Genomic DNA, 20,079 nt, shown 5'->3' on the forward strand with positions numbered 1-20,079 from the left:
TATAATCTATACTATTTGCACCAACTTAAGTTTGTGTTACCATTTTAGACCATATTTTAGACCATCTTTTCTTAACACAAAGTACAGCTAAAGTATTAGACAAATACATTTTTTTGCCTGATGACAATGTGGAAGGAAAAGAAGATTTCCAAGTTTTTAAGTTTAATTATTTGGGAACCATGAATGTATCCACAAAATTCAGTGTCAGTCCATTCAGTTGGAGTCAGATATTACACCTTAGGGTTTATCTTCAGGAAACCATGAATGTTTGCACAGAATTTCACGGCAATCCATCTAATAGCTGTTGAGATATTTCAGTCTGAACTACAGTGGTGGACTGACAGACAAACTGACCAAGCGACTGACAAGCTGGCATTATCATTTCTGCAGTCGAACCACACCAATAGCCTGCCTACAAACTTCTGTTACTTCTTCTATAACTTCTGTCCAGCTGCTGCCCAGTTTTACTCTGGTGTCTGCTCTGTGATCAGTGGCAGTGGAGGTGTTTGGATTCCTGCTCTTTCCCCTTTCTGGTCACAAATACTTCCTGTGATTAAATATCTTGGCCCTGCAGCTCAGCGAGTGAAATGCCAAGTCTGGGCTTCATGGGAGCATCCATATATTCTGAGACAGTGGTCAGGATAAAATGGGCTTTACTCTACACTAATTTAATCCTGCTGAGAGCTGCTGTCACACAGAATTTCAATTATTCATGGGAAAAAGGCCACAGGAAAAGGTCAATGTACTGAAAGAAAGCCTCTATTGATTATTGAAATGTTACCTTGGCTTGAAATAGTTAATAAAATAATAAGTTTTGATCAGACCTAAAACAAAACTTTAAATTTCATATTTAAGATCTGCTATAGTGTAATTTAGGTAGGAGCCAATCTGGATTAAGCTGATGGATCTGATTAACTTTGACTTGGAGGCTGGGTAATTCTGAACCAGAGCTAGATACTCAAAGCACAGATATCCTACAAAGTAATTAGCTCTTTTGATTTTAGTGTGTAATTTCACTCTATTGAGCAAATATGACATTGTGAGAGAAAAAATCATTAGCATTACTTAGGAGTCCTTGCTCAAACCAATATCTTCTGCTTTCCATAAGTTAATTGAAGTCAAAATATTGGTTGGTCAAATTAAAACAACTGGATGACAGTGGTACCCTCGGGCATTCGGAGCCTTAGGGTCTCAACATTTACCTGATTCTTTGCTTTAGAGGGAGCAGGTCTAAGAACCCAATTAGGCAGAAGGCTCTATGAAATTATTTATTTATTTTTTACAATTTTGAATAACAACAACAAAAAAAGAATATAAAGTTCTGCTTTAAGCTGTTAGAAAGTTAGGGATAAAAGACAGAAACTTGGAGGTAAAGAAACAGAAAGTAACAGACAATTATAAACTGGTCCAATGTAGGAACAGTCAGATTAAAAGATTGTAAACTAAAAAAATCATTTAGCATCAATCAAATAAACACAGGCCCTCTGTGTGTAATTTCACAATTACTTTACTGGTCAATGTCACATTTTGACATTTAAGCCGTTTGAGCCACATTAACCTGATCACTGCCAAGATCACACAAGATAAAGTAATTTCACACTAAGCTCTTTGACTCAGCTTGGCGATGGACTAATTCACATCTTTCTACCCTGACTTGATTTTCTGTGTGTTTATATAAGCTGTGAATCACTTGAATATAAATCATAAACCTCTTGACGACAACACCTTGGTGGCTAATAAAAGCTAAAAATCAGTCTTAGGTAAGACTTAATCACAGCATTCATCACTCAGATATTGTGAATAAAGCAGATAAACAACCCCAAAGGTGCCAAACTCTACACCATTCTCACAAAAATATCCTGATGGATTAGTAGGGCCTCATTTGAGAGGTCCATAAATATTCATATATTAATTTCATACTTTGTTTAACCCCACCTGGAAAAGTTGTGTGAAATAATGATAAGAGCCCAGGGGTCCCATTACGCTGCTGACTAATCCCAATAAATCCACTTTCCTCTGCAGTACAATCCAACTTGACTTGTCCTGCTCCTAAATAAAAGTGACAGCTGCGGCACTAACATTTGTCCTTGTTGGCTCGTGTCTTGTCCAACCTGTCACTCACAGGAATGATCACCTGGATTGATTGCATGAATCTTGACGTAAAGAGCGCATGAGACATGCCTATTCTCCTCTGGATGTGTAATACTGCCTGAAGCAGGAGATAAAGCAAGTCAAAGGGTCACGTCTAATGGTATTGCCTGACATGACAAGATGGAAGGAGCTGACTGGGCTTAAAACAATCCACGCTTAGTCATAAGAATTTGTTCAATATGCTGCTGGATGCACATAGCTGCAACAATAGTTTCAATTTTCACATACAAGCTTTTTATGCAAAGCTTTAGATTTTTCTTTCCTTTGAATTTTGACATGTTGTGCCAAGCATAACAAGAAAAAAAAAACAGTGTCTGAATGTGAAAAGATTTGCATTTTTCATTCATGCTGCCACACAGTCGCTTAATGCAAAAGGTTATGGATCTTGCTGTGGGGAATTGGAAGATTTATATTATTCTCCACAGAGGCAAATTCGTCTAATATGACAGTTTAATCCTCTCAGAGGACTAACCGCTCAGCAGGATCAAGAATAGCATTCAAAGTTTCTTTGCATTGTCACTGCAGTCTAATACCCTAATTCTAAGAACTGATTACTGAGGCATCTTCACTATTAGGTTGTAAAATATTACTCGAGCAACATTAATACAATTGTTTAGATATATTTATCAGTATTAAGTATTACAAATTTTCTCTAAATCCACTGCTTAGACCATGCAGAAAGACCTATTTGAGATGAAAACTCATTTTGAAAGTTTTCATAATAAATTCTATAAATGACCGATTAGTACTGCATGACAAAAGATGAAAAATTAAATGAGCAATGCAGTGAGATATATAAAGACCTGTAAAGAGAATTGTTAAAGGCTTTTTTTATTCCCAGTTCTCAATGTGGACTGCAGCCTCGTTATTGAGGCTCTGTAGACTGACTATAGAGAGGAGGCATTTGGCTAGATCCTGAAATCTCGTAATAATAGCTCCTTTTGAATCATACCACAGGGTTGAAAAAGAAAAAGTGGAGTGAGTGACTGCAGTCTAGTTGAAATGTTCAAGTGGTGAGCATTTTGCCAGTTCTTGCCTGGTAGCTTACTGCTGTCTGTGTGTGTGTGTGTGTGTGTGTGTGTGTGTATGAATGAGAGGCAAATTGTAAAGCACTTTGGATGAAGTCACCAGATAAATGATTGATCTTTTGGGGTAATTTTCAAAAAGCGAACAAAAATACAGCAGTAAAATCAGGAGTCAACTTGCTTCTGCTATCTCCAATGACCTAAAGCTATCTCGCTATCGTGCATCTGTCCTTATCTACCTGCACATGTCTTTCACTGTGGCTCTCTTTTAATGTATGGATATTTATGTACAAGTTAGCTTTTTATCTATACTGTAATTTGTGCCTAATAATGTAGCACAGCTATTCCAATTAGCATTAATATTCTCAATTTTATTCATTGCATGTCTTAATTAGTGCTTGACAATGTAACCTCATGTCCTCTATCGAATAGACATTTCTACTAATTAATATTACTAATAAAAATCTCTTTATATTATTGCTCTGCATGTCTCTAAACTATTTCAGTAACTTTTCTAATTCTTTCTAATGGTTTATTTTAGGGTGACTTATGTCCAGAGACTGCAGAATTGTCTCTTGGCTAGCTCTGGTGTATTTACAGCAATGTTTATTAATATGCTCTGTCCCAGATAAATAAAGCAATACATAAAAAAACGGTGCCTTCATACCTGCAAAACACTCAGGCAGGTGAACAATATAATAAATTATTGGAAACATTATTATAACCGCAGGGGTCAAAGAGTCAAAATAGTGTGCATGTTTTAATTTAAGTGGGATAAGAAAATAGTAGAGAGGAGAGCATACAAGGAGAGGATGTGATGCGCACCACTGCAATAAACTGCTATAAAAAATGTTACAAAAACGTGCTATCCTCCCACTGCCAAATTACTAAAAAATGTATTCATGCCCCGACCATGGAGCTGTTAACATCTAGCCTTTTTCACACATAGTCCACGAATAATGATAAAAGCCCAAAGGAGGGAGACAGAGGGAGAGAGGCATAAAACATCCACATAAAGTGTAGGGGGGCTTTGTTGTCTAGCTTAACATCTGCCTACCGACCTCCAAATGGCTCTCTCACTCTCATGGTTGGCTGTGTTGCCATCTGTGAATACAACTCGTCAAGGTATTTAATTGCAACCTAGTGATTAAGGGTTATTATGATGTCTTTGAAGGAAGCTCACCAAAACCTATGGAGCAGCCCTTGTGTAGAATACATAAAAGGTGTATCACCGGTAGTAATCAGGGCAAATGTGTGTTAATGCATTGTTCCAAACTTTTTTTTTTTCATGAGAATACCAAAGTATGACTTAAGCCAGATAAACATGTAAGTACACTTTTATAAATGTACTTAGACTGCATATTAATGATTGCTAATTGATAATCTGAATGCCTTCTTACCTCCTGCTTTTGTTAAAGTCTTCCATTGTCTTTAAGTGCATACTGTATGTGATGCTGCATTAATATCCACATTAGTGAAGCTTGCATATTTAGACCTGTGTAACAGTAGAGAGCCACAAAACTAACATAGCCTATATTCTTGCACTGTATGTCATACAATTTGCTGGTGAGAATATTTACTTCCAGCTTGTATTTGTTTATTATTTATTATTTTATCATTATTTATTTATAAGACACAACTGTTTCCGGTGCAGTACTGCAGTGTCTCTACTTTAAAGTTGTCTGTCCTACTTGTTTCATCCTCTGCTTTCTTGAGTGTATTTGTTTCAACCTATGGATACATTTTAACAAAACACACCCAGAGGTTGTAAATAATAGAGAGGACAGAGTTAAAGGGCTTTGTGGTAAAGGCTACAAAGCCAATCTACTTTATCTCCTTTATGTGGCAGTATAGTATACCAGCTTAATGGCATACTTCATTAGGCCTAATGAGCCACTCAGATTTCCTACATTGACAATGAATGAAACTATTGTTTGTGTGCATGCATAAAAACCCTAATTATAGCATATTGATCTAAGTGTTTCTTTCTCACACACATATACTCACGAAACGTACTACTACTACTTTTATTATTATTCATCCACCACATGGTTTGATGCTACATACAGCAAAGAAAACTACAGGAATGCTACAACAAATTCTACATCTTTGACCTTTATCATCAGCTTTTAATGTCTTTAATGTGCTTGAGAACATTTTATGCTTTAAGCTTTTGACTTCTTGAGCTATGACTGTTGAACTCTCTAGTTTACCTATATGGAAACAGACTGAAATTCTCTTTAAACTGCTGTGGTGCTCATGATTTGGGTGATGTTATCAATGATGTCACCTCTCTGTGCTGAAGTGGTTCACTAAACAAGAAAAAAAAAACGTTAATAGCTTTCCCTTCCACAATATTCATTATTTATACACACACTGACTGTGAAAATGTGATGCGGGTTGGTGACCTAGACGAGGAAAGTGCACGATTCAGTAGAATGAGAGTGTCTTCGTTGTTGCTGACATGCCTTTTGAAGCGCTACAACAACAAATTAAAGTCTTTATATAGCCATTGCTTCATTTTAACAAGTCACATGCTTTATATTGCTGCTGAATAGCTACAAACTGAATTACCATTCTGCTCTGTGTTCACCTTGAGTGTAAGTACACCTCACAGTCACTTAAACAACAGACCAGAATGGAGAGTGCAGACAAAGCGGCTGATTTTCTTTTCTATAAATTTCTGCAATGAATTACAGCACAGAGCAAAAATTCTTTGTTTGCAGAGTTTGGATTTAATATTTACATTTTAATCACATAAATTACATTTTAATGATCAGAATAATTTACTTCACTCTTACTTATTAATGCCAATTATTCTAGAGTGTTTGTGTAAGTATGTTCCTGTAAGTTCTCCTCTGTGAAGTGTGATTGTTCAAACCGCTTCTCCTTTAACAACTCGTCTTTGGCTGTGTGGGTTAGTTACTGTACGTAGGTTTGATACACACAGGGGCGAGCTTTTGCTACTAAAAATATTTAAAGAATAAATACAAAGTAAAACATGAATCATGCATGTCCCCAATGGTAAACGAGTGCATCCAAATCATATTGAGAAACAGGTTCCCAAAAGTATTCTCCATTATATCATTAATTCCAAAATATTTTTTGGCCGTATTGCATTCATTAGGGAAAACAATGGACAACTTTAATTCCACCATCTGTCTGGACAGATTTGTGTAAGAAATTATTGGTACAGAGGCATGGTTAAAATGGACATGAAAAGAACTGGGAAGGCTTAAAAATGTTTTTTTTCCACCACTGATCTTAGTTTACCTGTCTAAAAATATAACTGGAAATGAAACTCAATTGTTTACCCCAAATCAGGGACACAACTAAATTACAGTCTAAATAAATGCAGACCTAATCCTTCTTGACATCCACCTCTGTGGCAGAAACAACCTTAATTTTAAGATTTAGAGAATCTACTCTACTAAAACTTACTGTTTGTACTTGGTCCCATTTCTGCTTTCAGTACTGCCAGTCCAGGATGATTAGCCCTCTATTCACTGCTCCATCGCCTCTCTACCCACGCACATATTTTCTTCCCCGGAATGCTGAAATAATCTACATAGCTCAGGGTAAAGGGTACTATTCATGTTTCCAGACATACTTATCTGTACTTTACCTTGACTTTGCAAAAGCAGCGATATTAATTCCTTATCTTTTTTTGACAACTTAGAAGTCAGGCATGTTTGAAGTTTCTGCATGTTGAAAGAACAGCCTGAAGAAATGAACCGACACCATGCAACTAATGTTCAAAGTCTAATGACAACACAGTCTCCCGCTATAGTACGTTTTGTATGTGCAAAAATGATAATGACTACCTTGTCCGTAATCTTGAAACGTGTCTCTGTGACTTCTTGAAGTCACATGACCTGCAGTTCTGACACTGATCACTAGCCTTCTCCGAAAAATGTTCCCCATCCTGTTTGGAAAAATCATACACCTATTCAAAAAATCTGAAACAATTAAAGAACCATGGATGCATATTAGTGGCAGAGCTGTGTAGTTGGATTCTCCTCCTTGCCTCACCCTCACCTTTCTGCGCAAAAGAGAAACATGAAAAATGTGAAAGGCAAATGTTGAATCTTCAATCTATCTAGCAAGTGTCCATAAACTGTAACTTTGATTAGAGTTGTGTTCCCAGCTATATTCTGGCCATCTCCTAAAGTAAAAACAACATGCAGAGGCACAGCGTGACCTATAACGATGGCATGAGACTGCTTCTTAAACGTTACTTACACTGGTGCAATGTTCTGTTCTGCTTTGTACAAAATGACATTATAGTGGCATCGACCAATCCTGAGCTGAACTCAGGTTTTCATCCAGATTGTGGAGCCATTGGTGCTCTAGTTTGTATGTGGGTGCAGTTAATTGATTACAATATTTTCTATCTATTTAATATGAAGCTGCATATGTGTTGCTATGCACTTTTTGTATTTGTATATTGTTTTTAATTATGAACGTTAGGGACCTTTTCTATGCATGTTCTTAAAATATTATATTATTCTATTACTGGCATTATTATTACAGAGCCAGTGTTTAGTCTGTTTGGTGCTGCTGTAGAAGAGGACCTGAAGGCTTGTTAAAAAAAAAAAAAAGTGGTTCATGTATTTGCAACATTTTTAGATTAGCTGGGAGGTGGCAGAGGCAGTAATTGCTAAGATGGCTCTTCAGAAACTTATGTCACGTATATGAGCTCCATTCTTTATATTGTCTTTGGTTGTAAGGTGACAAAAAACATAACTATTCTTCTTTCTCAAACAATTTCTATAATAGGAGTGATGAACAGGAACCTACATGACATGCAGAACCAAATGTATACTAGCTTTATTTTTAAACACTGGATTGCTGATAGACATAACCAATAACTACAGCTGACTTTTTAGATATTGTTGGATTATCTAACACAGTGGTTCTTAACCTGGGTTCGATCGAACCCTAGGGGTTCGGTGAGTCGGTCTCAGGGGTTCGGTGGAGCCTCCGTCCTGGATTTTTTTTTTATACCATTTGTTACAACATATCTTTGTGAACAATCGTCGTTTTCGAGGATGCAGGACATAAAAACTAAGAAAAGGAACAGACTTTGCTGTGAAAATGACATGAGACTGGCACTTGCCAAGGTGAAGCCATGCATATCTGGTCTCTCAAGTTGTTGTAAGTTGTTGTGAGTTCATGCACTGTGTTGGTTTTATTATTTGAACAAGGTGATGTTAATGCACGGTTCATTTTGTGCACCAGTAAAAAAAATCATATTTTATCTTTTACTAAAGAAGGGTTCGGTGAATGAGCATATGAAACTGGTGGGGTTCGGTACCTCCAACAAGGTTAAGAACCACTGGTCTAACACTTATGAAATGTTGTCAGCTCATATTATGAACATTATCTCTATGTGTGTTTTTTAAAAACATAAGTGTGTCCTTGTCATGTTGCAGCATTGAATCCAGTCACACAGCAACAGCACAGGGCAACGTTAGCAGTTCATTTCACCACCAGCACTTTCGACAAACGTTAAAAAAAAGACCACAGTGACGAAAATACAACTCATATACACACTTTCTATTTTTAAATAAAAACACGGGGCTGGACAAAATGGACACGTGTTGGTGAGTTAAAACACTTCACACGAAGTTAAGTTTTAATAACGCAGACACGTCGTCGTAAGCGCGGACCGGAAACACAGCTGCATTTACTTTGCTATCCAACATGGCAACTGAGGGCACGTAGATTTTTGTTTTGGGGCACAACACCGAGGATTATTGTAACATTTTGGACCACCTGCAAGACATTTGGCTCCAGAAGACCACCACCATACCGCTATTTCTATTCCCCCTCCTACATGTTTGTCCATTTTTACGAGTTATTCCGACATGTATCGACGCGGAGCGGGAAAGAAAGACCACAACAACAAACCGGTGAAGAAGGATGTGAGCGACAGTGATAAATACGCCGACCTCTTGGTTTTCGGATATGCCTGCAAACTGTTTCCAGACGACGAAAGGGCTCTTTACCACGAACATGGAAAGCATCTTATCCCATGGATGGGGGACAAGAGCATCATGATTGATAGGTCGGTTGAACAATCTTAGACCGAAACATTATGCTAACCATCTATCCTGTCCGCTAGCCTGTTTCAAAGGGACCACATGGAGTTTGTCTTGCAGACGCTTGGAAATACCTGTACTGACGACCAATGTGTTTATTTCTTTGCCTGCTAACTTGTTTTGTTTTTCTGTGGATGTTCCTGAACTGACTACAAATGGTATTTTAAGTTTCTAGAACACATGCGAAGATGCAACTACCTGCCTTTGCTGACATGAGCCTTGAAGTGTAGCTGTCCACTCAGTTCATGAGGGACAGCAGCTGAAACTAATGCAACATTTAGTGGGCAAAGTTTAATAAAACCACTGCAGAACAACACAAAGCTTCACAATCTTAAAGAAAAGTTGATGACAGTTGTGTTTGACTGCATTAGTTTGTGCTGTGTACCTCCTAAACTGACAGTAGGTCTTTTTTTAGATGTAAATAATCACATTTACTACGTAGGTTAGCTTTAAGGTGGTGTTTGCATCTTGGCATGTTGGGAGAATTTCCTCTGGAAACTTTTAATCCGAGGCATACGTACTTGATACCTTTAAAATAAAACGACAGTCAAAAATGGAGTGTGACACAGAAGATGTCTCATGCTTTCTGTCCTTTTTTTTTCCAAATTGACTTTTGCCCGAAAACACCAACGTGTACGCAAAGCAGTTCACCTGGGATTTAATTTTGCTGTGCTGATATCCTAAAGGCCAGAGCAAATTCTAACCAAGACTAAAGTTACTGCAGTTAAGGTGATTTAAAATATCACAATGCTGATTTGACTAAAAAGGTGCTGTCAGCCTTTCTACAGAACGTCGCTGCATGCGATGGGGTGATGTTTTATTGCCACATCTATGCAGTAAGCAGTTGTAACCAAATTCCAATAGTGCATTTATTCTTTTGAATCACCTTGATCTGCAGTGGCCCCAACTTGTGTTTCATTTGTACAGCCTTTTGTATGTGTGTCTTTATCACATAACCCAGTTTTTCCCCCAGCAAGGTAGGCTAAGGGGTCCTGCCTAACCCCGAATGCCAACCACAGGACCCCATTTCTTTGCCTTCATGAAGAAACTGCAACTGAGAGGTGGCGTAGAGGGACGAACCCTGGAAAATGTCGTCCATTTGGGTTCTTACGGATAGGTATTTATGTGCTCGGGTTTGTGTGAATGTAACTCTCTTTGCAGATGTAGAAGTAATGATGAGTGTTACAGGGGGGAATTGAACCCTGTAAGGTAAGAGGCGAGTTGCTTTGTTTGTTTTTTCTTTTGTTTTTGTCTTTTGATGTAGCGTTGTTGGTTTGTAAGACTTGTCCTGGAAGGAAATAGCAGCAGGAAGCTTGCTAGGTATCTTAAGAACACTATCGACAATTAAGCCCAAGGACTTAATTAGGACATTATTGTGTTCTAAGTATTTAGAGAAATGTTCACAACTTGTAGTATTTTACAAGTATACTGTACTCCCTCTTGACAGACTTACAGACGTAGAGCATTTTTCTTGTTGTAAACTTTGGGTTTTAGGTCCCCCTCCCTTGGTAAGTAGGTCCATGTTGTGCTTAAAAGTCTCTGTCGACTTCTTTCTCTCTAATCCTTTTTATCATCCAACAGATACGATGGGCGTGGTCACTTACATGACCTCTCAGAGTATGACAGTGGGTCATGGAATACATCCTACCAGCTGTCGGAGGAAGAGGACAGGATTGAGGCGCTGTGCGATGAGGAGCGGTACCTGGCTCTGCACACTGACCTGCTGGAAGAGGAAGCAAGACAAGGTGGGCAAGGGTTGCTGGTTCTGACACTGGGCAATCAGAATATTTATGGCACTTTTGTGATTAATGTGAATCTTCCCTTAGTGGGTCATGCTGGGTGATAGTAAATATTTGCTTTATTTGTGAATGAATCATGGTCTGTCATACTTAATGAAGACCAACAGCTAGTGAGTAGACACATTTTTGCAACATATCTCTGTGCTGTTTCAGTGGCTTATGATAGCAAACATTTGCTCATGTCACTACTTTCCTCCTGGCATAATGTTACGACACTTAAAAATGGCTTGTGTTCCACTGACAGATATTAATTGCCATCTGCACCAGTGTTGTATTTTTCTGGCAGATACCAATCCTTGCGGGGAGCTGTTACTCAGGCGTAAAATGTTTATTGCGGATGCAGGGAAGTGTGCGATAAGTCAATTAAAAGTTGCTGCACTTGCTAGTCGGCACCAGAAATACTAGTCGGTTTAACTAATTGTTATATTTGATTAATGTACAATGCCAATTAACTGTTGCGTCTTAGCGCTGCCCCTGATAGTTTCACAATGTGGTCTTTGTTACGCTTTAGGAATTAAGTTAGCTGATGTAGCGTTGGCTTATCTGTTCTCTGAAAGCTGTAACATTATCATCTGTAATTTTACATTATGGCAGATGACTTGTCATCTGTGTTTTGTTGTTCACATTGCCAAGTCAATCCAGCCATCGCTGGAAAAAATATAAAGGCATCATGTAAGCACCTCATGCCGACACGATTGTCATCATTTAAGCATGTGTAACGGGATATATCGGAGTGTGTAACCTAACGGAGTTAACTTGTGAAGTGTGTCTGTGTGTGTGTGTGTATTTTGAATAAGACTGTTTACTCAGCATTTTCTTTTTTTTTAGACTAGTCGACCAGTTTACATTTAAATTTCGATTTAATCAACAGCGAAATTTGTCGTCAGAAACATCTCTAGTTGCAGAGCAAGCCATACCATGAACATTACCAACATGGCACATCAGCACGACCGCTGTCTAATTGAAATGCCCCCAAAACCGTGACACTTTGTTTATTACAGCCTTTATTACTGATGTTTCATTAAACTAATTGCTTCCTCAAGTCACCATTTCAGCAGTAGTCTGTGTCGCCCTGCTGTTTAGAATCAAAATATTCATTCTTCTCTCAGGCAGTGAGTGTTTTAAAGTCCAGCAACTTTTTAATCTGCGCCCTATGACCTTTTTTTTTTTTTTTAAGCACTTGTCCAAAAGACTTAGGTTAATATAACAAGCCAGTCTGTACAAACAAAAATTAATATATTCTTTAATCAGGGCTTCTTAACGGAGGACAAATCTTCAACAGTGTACCCGCATTCAGCTCTGTCTCATTAAAAAGTAGTGGCTTTGACTCCGAGCTCTCGAGCTGCCATCTCTATGGAAATCACTTTCCACTGTGGGAATTTTGCATCTCAGTGCTTTTACATTGTCATGAAACAGGCTGTTTTGATGACAAAGCACCTTTCTGAAAGACAGACTTAATGACTGTAATTGAATTAATAAGGCACAGTTTTAAGTGAAATATGGTGTCTTGTGCCCAAACTGACGGGACAGAATGAGTCAGCTAATGATATGTGTCACACACACACACTTACTCACTCACTGCAGAAGGTTCATCCCCCAGGCTGGTTTGCCCTTGAATTTGGAGGCCTGACCCCATTCGCTCAGGCTATTACCCATCTGTCCATGGTAGGGACAGTGGGAAGGCATTAGAAATATTGATAGTTTTAGTGGGAATTTTGCCCTTGCTTCTTCAATAAAGATATAGGTCTCAATGAATTTCATAAGAGAGGAGTTGTGTTGTCTGCCGCAAGTAACCATGTACATTTGTCTAGCAACCGGGCATTAAGTTCTCTCTCTTTTTTATTGATCGGGTGCTTGTACATGGACAAGCCATCATTTAGAATAGTGTCTCTCAGTTACATCAACTCTATATTTTTTATGCCATCAATAACATTATTATATCTTGTATATCTGAACTACCATCAGTTTTTATTTATCACTGAGTGTCACTGTAAATCTCACCATAAAACGCCAAAACAATACCTGTGTGTCCCGGTAGCAAAATGACTTACTTTGGACACAATAAATACATTTTTTTTAGAGACTGTTTTGTCGAGTATCACAGATTCTCAAAGGCATGAGTGATATTGTTGGAGCACAAGTGAAAGCCTTTATAAAATACAGTACATTAAAAAGTAAAATCAGATTCTGGTCTGTGCCAGGCCCCTTGGTGATATTTGCTTGGGCAAATCTGGACACAGTAAATGTACCGTGCACCAAAACAACTGCATGACCAGAATTAAATCCTGGAGCAGTTTGTCTGTGTCGGGATCTGACCCAACTACAATACAAAGTGTATTCTGCAAGCTTGAGCGAAACTGCTTCTATAGCCAAGTGTGATTTACATACTGGGATGCGGATTAGGGAAATCAACAGTTGCTGGCAGCTACTAGGAATGAATTAGGTCTGACCTTGTCTTACAGCCCAGTATGTTTCCTTCTTCATATTTGAGGAGCTAGGACCTTCTTCTTCTTATTCTCTGGTTGTTTGTGCCAGGCCTTGATTGAATATGGAAAACTGCAGTCAGTTTGTGCGATTTGATTTAAAACGATAAATTCTGTTGTAACTTTTTCTCCATTATTGGTTTTCACAGAGGAGGAGTACAAACGTCTGAGTGAGGCTCTGGCTGATGAAGGCTCGTACAATGCGGTGGCTTTCAAATACAGTGCTGACTACTATGACCCCTCTCAGCCCACAGAAGAGGAGGATGCCAACAGGGAAACCGGTGAGAACTCGCATCATACACAAACCTGTTTAGTGAGTCAGATAGTTAGTCACTCTCGGATACATATGGAGTGGTCAGATATGTGCATACGCACACTTTGTGTAGGAACAGTGTGACTAAACTGGGAAAGCAAAACACACGAGTCAGCTTTTAATGCTAGAGCAGGTGCTTTGTACATTAAACAAACACTTTGTAGAAAACACAATGACTACCACATATTCTTGTGAACTTAGGGTCATTCAAAGTAATCACATAATATTGTGCACGTAAATGTACTACCGTAAAAAGCATGAAAGCAATGAAAACGTTCCCTTGAAGACCACACTCATGTGGGTCACTGTGCAGTTCTGGCTGTGCCTGTGTTTTTCTTGGGATTGATTGATTTATAAGGTGTCAGCAGCAGTAATGATAACAATAACTGCATGACCGCAATATGGTCGGGTTGACCATGACATTTTGGCAACCTATGAATATTGACGCAGCTCTGCCTCTGATTGATCAACAAGTCAAGGGATACCATTGCACTAGAGCTGACGTTGCATGGTACAATGGCTCTCCTCAGCGTCCAGACCTTTCACTTTACTAGCAGTTGAGAAATTAGGACTTTTCTTGGTCTTGAGAAGCTGCAGAGTTTATTAATTAACATATGCTGTACATTTTTTCCAGATGGACAATTTGCTAGTGAAGTTTTCTTCATTACGCACTGTTCTATTCCCAACAATGGTGTCAAGTCTTTTCCAATGAAAGTAGCTGGTACTATTTCCAGAAGTTGATAAAAGTCAATTTGAAAGTATTTCCTATCTTTGCTGAGCAAGAGTTATCAGCAAGGGATTTAAGGCCTGTCTTGTATAGAAGCCAAATAAAGGCAGGTTGAATTCAGTGATTGAAGCAAATAAAAGCCTGTGCTATTACTTTAAGTTAAAGTTTTATGGTATCTAATCCGTGCAACTATCTGCAGATACAATGAATACAGTTGAATCTCTGCCCACAGAACCACAATAAATGTCATAAACATATCTGCAATTTAATTTAATTCAAGAATATCCCTTTATTTGTAATAATTCCGTATTTAAACCCACAGTTGTAGCATTAAAAAAAGATTTTAAAATGTTAGCCATGAGTGGAAGGAGGTTTAACATTTAGACTGCTTAACACCTGTGAACACCAGCAAAAACTTTGGTTGTCATCCATCCGTATGACATGACACACAGACACACAGACACTTCTGCAACTTTAAATATTTGATGTAGAGATTGCTGGAAGCACTTTGTCCCAGCCGGTGGCTCGACAGTTAAGATGCTAGATGCCTCTCTCTCTCTTGGGAGATTGTAGAGCTGAGCCTAGGGTATAAATACATCTGCCAAATCTCCAGAATTTGTCTTTTGGGAATAAGTCAATCAAGGTCATGTCACACTGGCCATTAATATTTTGAGCTGATTTCCATCAGTTTTAGTTTTCACAAATGCAAAATCGTTTAAAAGAAACCCTCCACCACAGTCCAGATTTATAGCTGCAATGAGAGTGTGTTCGGGCTGACAGTTACAGTGACACAATATTAATCAAAACATTGTCACTATTTTTAGCTCTGAGGGCAAGCCAAATAAGCCAGAAGGTTGATTGCAGCATAATTAATCTTGTTTCTGTCTAAACATGACAAATCTTGGTCTTACCTACCTGTAAATCCTCCACATTAATTGTTACCCAGGAATTTTACCAATACATCCATTCCATATCCTGTCAAAATAAAGAACTTGATATGAATGTGCTCTGTATCTGTTAGCCCATATTATTTAAATTTACTCACTTAATCATCACCAAAATACCTGAATTGCACACATTTCTGCCTATGTACTGGCTATCACAAACTACTTTAATCCGTTCACCTTGGTTTTCCCTTCAGTTCCTCTCCCCACACACACGCACACACACCTACACCTCTACACACACACCTCTGCTTGCCTTTTTCGGTTTCCCTCTCCCTTGTCTGCTGTGTTGACGTTTCCCTGTCCTCAGCAGTATATTTTATTAAGCCACCCAAAAAAAACTCATTGCGTGGTGCAGCATTGACTGATCACAGCAGATGGATCAGTGTATCTCTACTAGTTTCCACTTGACCGCTACATTTTTGGTGGTGTACATTCATGTGGTGGAATAATGTGCTTCACCCCTTTATAAAAAAAATAAAAAAAATAAATGTTTCTGGTACTCCAAATTATTCTCAAGTTACTGCTCAGCTCTGTATACATATCCCTTGGGACATATTTGCTTTTTGTTAGAAGTGACTAACAAAAGGTAATCTATGTTTTGTCTTAATATCTTTTCACTTTAGTAGAAGAGGCAGAGCCAGAGGAGAGTGAGGAACCGTTTGTTGCTCCCCCAGGGCTTGCTATCCCTCCTGATGTGGAACTGGTGAGTATTAAATATCCAGCTAGCTTTCACTCTTCCACAGGGTATAAACAAACATTTAAACATGCATATATACAGTGGCTTTACACAATAACAGGAACATCAGTAGACTATAATGTAATCCAATACAAAAAAGCCTCTTTGAAGTATTTTGTATTTTGATATGATAATAAGGAAACAGATTTTGATGTCATTGTCAAACAACTCTTTAATCAGCAACCTGTGATCACTCCAGAATCAGCTATTAGGCTTGTTCGTGTTGAGATGGGGCTGCACAGAATTGATCAATGGCGATCACCGCAGGCATGCTGGGTTCAACGTTTATTTATTTTTATTGGAAGTCTTAATTTATTAGGAATTTTGATTTCATTAGTCTGATTTAACAGACTTGTTGACAGCATTTTTTATCGCAGAGGCTGAATACATTTAGCAGCTTTTATTAATCATTCTTCATAGTTCTTAATCATAGACTTCATACAATGAGTCATATGATTACTCAAGTCTCTAATATAACCATTACTTCACCTACTTGTTTAATTCCTGAAATTTCACAGAAGCACAGATGTAAAGCCCTGACAGTCTGATTATCTGACGAGATGAATAATTGTCTTTCATTTCTGCCTTTCCTCCTCCTGTGTTTTGACTCCTATTAATCTTATGGAGTTGCTAGTTTGAGAAGGACAGATCCAGCAATCATGTCTGCACAGCTGATTTACTGAATGTAGAGGCAAGCTGATATGATAGCATTCGTTAGATTTGAGCCTATCCACATTTTTATATAACATAATATGTGGTTAATATGAAGGTTACACCATAAAAACATAATTAGGCTAACAACTATTGGAGACTGAGTACAAGCTGAATAGATTAGTCTCTGATAACATCTTTTTAAGAATCAGGCTCAGATTTAATAGGATGTAAATGTTTCTTTGACTTGTATAAATTACACAGATTAAAAAAAAACGAAGGCTGCTGGAAACTGTCCGCCTTGACTGCAGCCTTTTGTCACTTCCCCTCTGCTGCCACTGCTAGATGAGGTGCAGTTCATCTCGAATGAGCCTATAGATTGGGAGAATGTCAATAGTCTCATACCATTGTTAACCGCACAATAAATTCTTATATTACAGAATAAATGATTATTTACATTAGTGATTAATCTGTCAATATATTTTTTTTATAATTTGACTAATCATTTAGTTTGTAAATTGTCAGAAAATTATGTAAATCATAGCCCAACATAATTTTTTTTTGAGGCTATCAGCAGTTCAAAACCCAAACACATTCAATTCGACGCTTCACACTGACAAAACATGTAATGGTAACTGCAGGCAAAAAGTAATAGCCTGAAAAATTAAAAATGCATTGCTGTTACTTTGTTCTATCTGGTTTTTCTGTGTCAGACGTTTTCCCTGAGGACTACGTCAGACCGCAACCACAACCCTTGATGATCCCTTTCAGCTTCCTCTTTCTTATGCATGAGAGGAAAGACAAACTTTTATGTGGCTGTATGCATATTCAGTATACAATGCTGGGTATACAGCCAAAACACCCCTGTGCATACATGTAGCGCACAACATAGCTGCAGTATATGATATGCATATAATATTTGTTTGTGCTCCCTAGATTTTGAAGCAATATTCCTCTCTCTGAATACACCTCAGTGTATTTATCACCTTTACTTTAAAGACATTTTTGGATTTTTCGTTTTATTTCACAGAGAATGTCAGGCAGTATTGGGAGAGAGCAGGGAATTAATGTAAGACTGCAAACTTACCAGGATAATCACAGCAGATGGATCAGTGTATCTCTACTAGTTTCCACTGACCGCACATTTTTGGTGGTGTACATTCATGTGGTGGAATAATGTGCTTCACCCCTTTAAAAAAAAAAAAAAAAATGTTTCGGTACTCCAAATTATTCTCAAGTTACTGCTCAACTCTGTAACATATCCCTTGGGACATATTTGCTTTTTGTTGAAGTGACTAACAAAAGGTAATCTATGTTTTGTCTTAATATCTTTTCACTTTTAGAAGAGGCAGAGCCGAGGAGAGTGAGGAACCGTTTGTTGCTCCCCCAGGGCTTGCTATCCCTCCTGATGTGGAACTGGTGAGTATTAAATATCCAGCTAGCTTTCACTCTTCCACAGGGTATAAACAAACATTTAAACATGCATATATACAGTGGCTTTACACATAAACAGGAACATCAGTAGACTATAATGTAATCCAATACAAAAAGCTCTTTGAAGTATTTTGTATTTTGATATGATAATAAGGAAACAGATTTTGATTCATTGTCAAACAACTCTTTAATCAGCAACCGTGATCACTCCAGAATCAGCTATTAGGCTTGTTCGTGTTGAGATGGGGCTGCACAGAATATCAATGCGATCACCGCAGGCATGCTGGGTTCAACGTTTATTTATTTTTTGGAAGTCTTAATTTATTAGGAATTTTGACTTCATTAGTCTGATTTAACAGACTTGTTGACAGCATTTTTTATCGCAGAGGCTGAATACATTTAGCAGCTTTTATTATCTTCTTCATCGTTCTAATCATAGACTTCATACAATAGTCATATGATTACTCAAGTCTCTAATATAACCATTCTTCACCTACTTGTTTAATTCCTGAAATTTCACAGAAGCACAGATGTAAGCCCTGACAGTCTGATTATCTGACGAGATGAATAATTGTCTTTCATTTCTGCCTTTCCTCCTCTGTGTTTTGACTCCTATTAATCTTATGGAGTTGTTAGTTTGAGAAGGACAGATCCAGCAATCATGTCTGCACAGCTGATTTACTGTATGTAGAGGCAAGCTGATATGATAGCATTCGTTAGATTTGAGCCTATCCACATTTTTATATAAATAATTGTGGTTAATATGAAGGTTACACCACTAAAAACATAATTAGGCTAACAACTATTGGAGACTGAGTACAAGCTGAATAGATTAGTCTCTGATAACATCTTTTTAAAATCAGGCTCAGATTTAATAGGATGTAAATGTTTCTTTGACTTGTATAAATTACACAGATAAAAAAAACGAAGGCTGCTGGAAACTGTCCGCCTTGACTGCAGCCTTTTGTCACTTCCCCTCTGCTGCCCCTGCTAGATTGTGCAGTTCATCTCGAATGAGCCTATAGATTGGGAGAATGTCCATGTCTCATACCATTTTAACCGCACAATAAATTCTAATTACAGAATAAATTGATTATTTACATTAGTGATTAATCTGTCAATATATTTTTTTATAATTTGACTAATCATTTAGTTTGTAATTGTCAGAAAATTATGTAAATCATAGCCCAACATAATTTTTTTTTGAGGCTATCAGCAGTTCAAAACCCAAACCACATTACTTCGACGCTTCCAACTGACAAAACTGTAATGGTAACTGCAGCAAAAAGTAATAGCCTGAAAAATTAAAAATGCATTGCTGTTACTTTGTTCTATCTGGTTTTTCTGTGTCCGACGTTTTCCCTGAGGACTACGTCAGACCGCAACCACAACCCTTGATGATCCTTTCAGCTTCCTCTTTCTATTGCATGAGGGAAAGACAAACTTTTATGTGGCTGTATGCATATTCATATACAATGCTGGGTATACAGCCAAAACACCCCTGTGCATACATGCAACGCACAACATAACTGACAGTATATGATATGCATATAATATTTGTTTGTGCTCCCTAGATTTTGAAGCAATATTCCTCTCTCTGAATTAGGGATGTAAACAGTTAATCGATTAATCGGTTAATTGTTGAAAAGAATTTAATCGATTAAATTAATTAATCGGGTTAACTGAATCTAGGGCCATTTTCCACAGGA

At 37.9% G+C, this 20,079-nt stretch overlaps 1 protein-coding gene across 3 annotated transcripts in view; it reads left to right on the forward strand.

Moving 5' to 3' along the window:
* The first annotated feature begins 8,795 nt into the window (after positions 1-8,795).
* sfswap (splicing factor SWAP) overlaps positions 8,796-20,079 on the forward strand; it is a 53,340-nt gene continuing 42,056 nt past the window's right edge. Inside the window, exons 1-4 of one of the 3 annotated variants that reach the window (XM_019258413.2) lie at positions 8,796-9,246; positions 10,862-11,025; positions 13,712-13,843; positions 16,176-16,252. In XM_019258413.2, the coding sequence (XP_019113958.2) occupies positions 9,047-9,246; positions 10,862-11,025; positions 13,712-13,843; positions 16,176-16,252 (573 nt within the window). In that variant the 5' untranslated portion in view covers positions 8,796-9,046. Of the gene's footprint in view, positions 10,398-10,861; positions 11,026-13,711; positions 13,844-16,172; positions 16,253-20,079 lie in introns of all 3 variants that reach the window. The other 2 variants (XM_019258412.2, XM_019258414.2) reach the window with 2 other exon arrangements.

The sequence above is a fragment of the Larimichthys crocea genome, chromosome IX (assembly GCF_000972845.2).
Source record: "Larimichthys crocea isolate SSNF chromosome IX, L_crocea_2.0, whole genome shotgun sequence".
Taxonomy (NCBI): Eukaryota; Metazoa; Chordata; class Actinopteri; family Sciaenidae; genus Larimichthys; species Larimichthys crocea.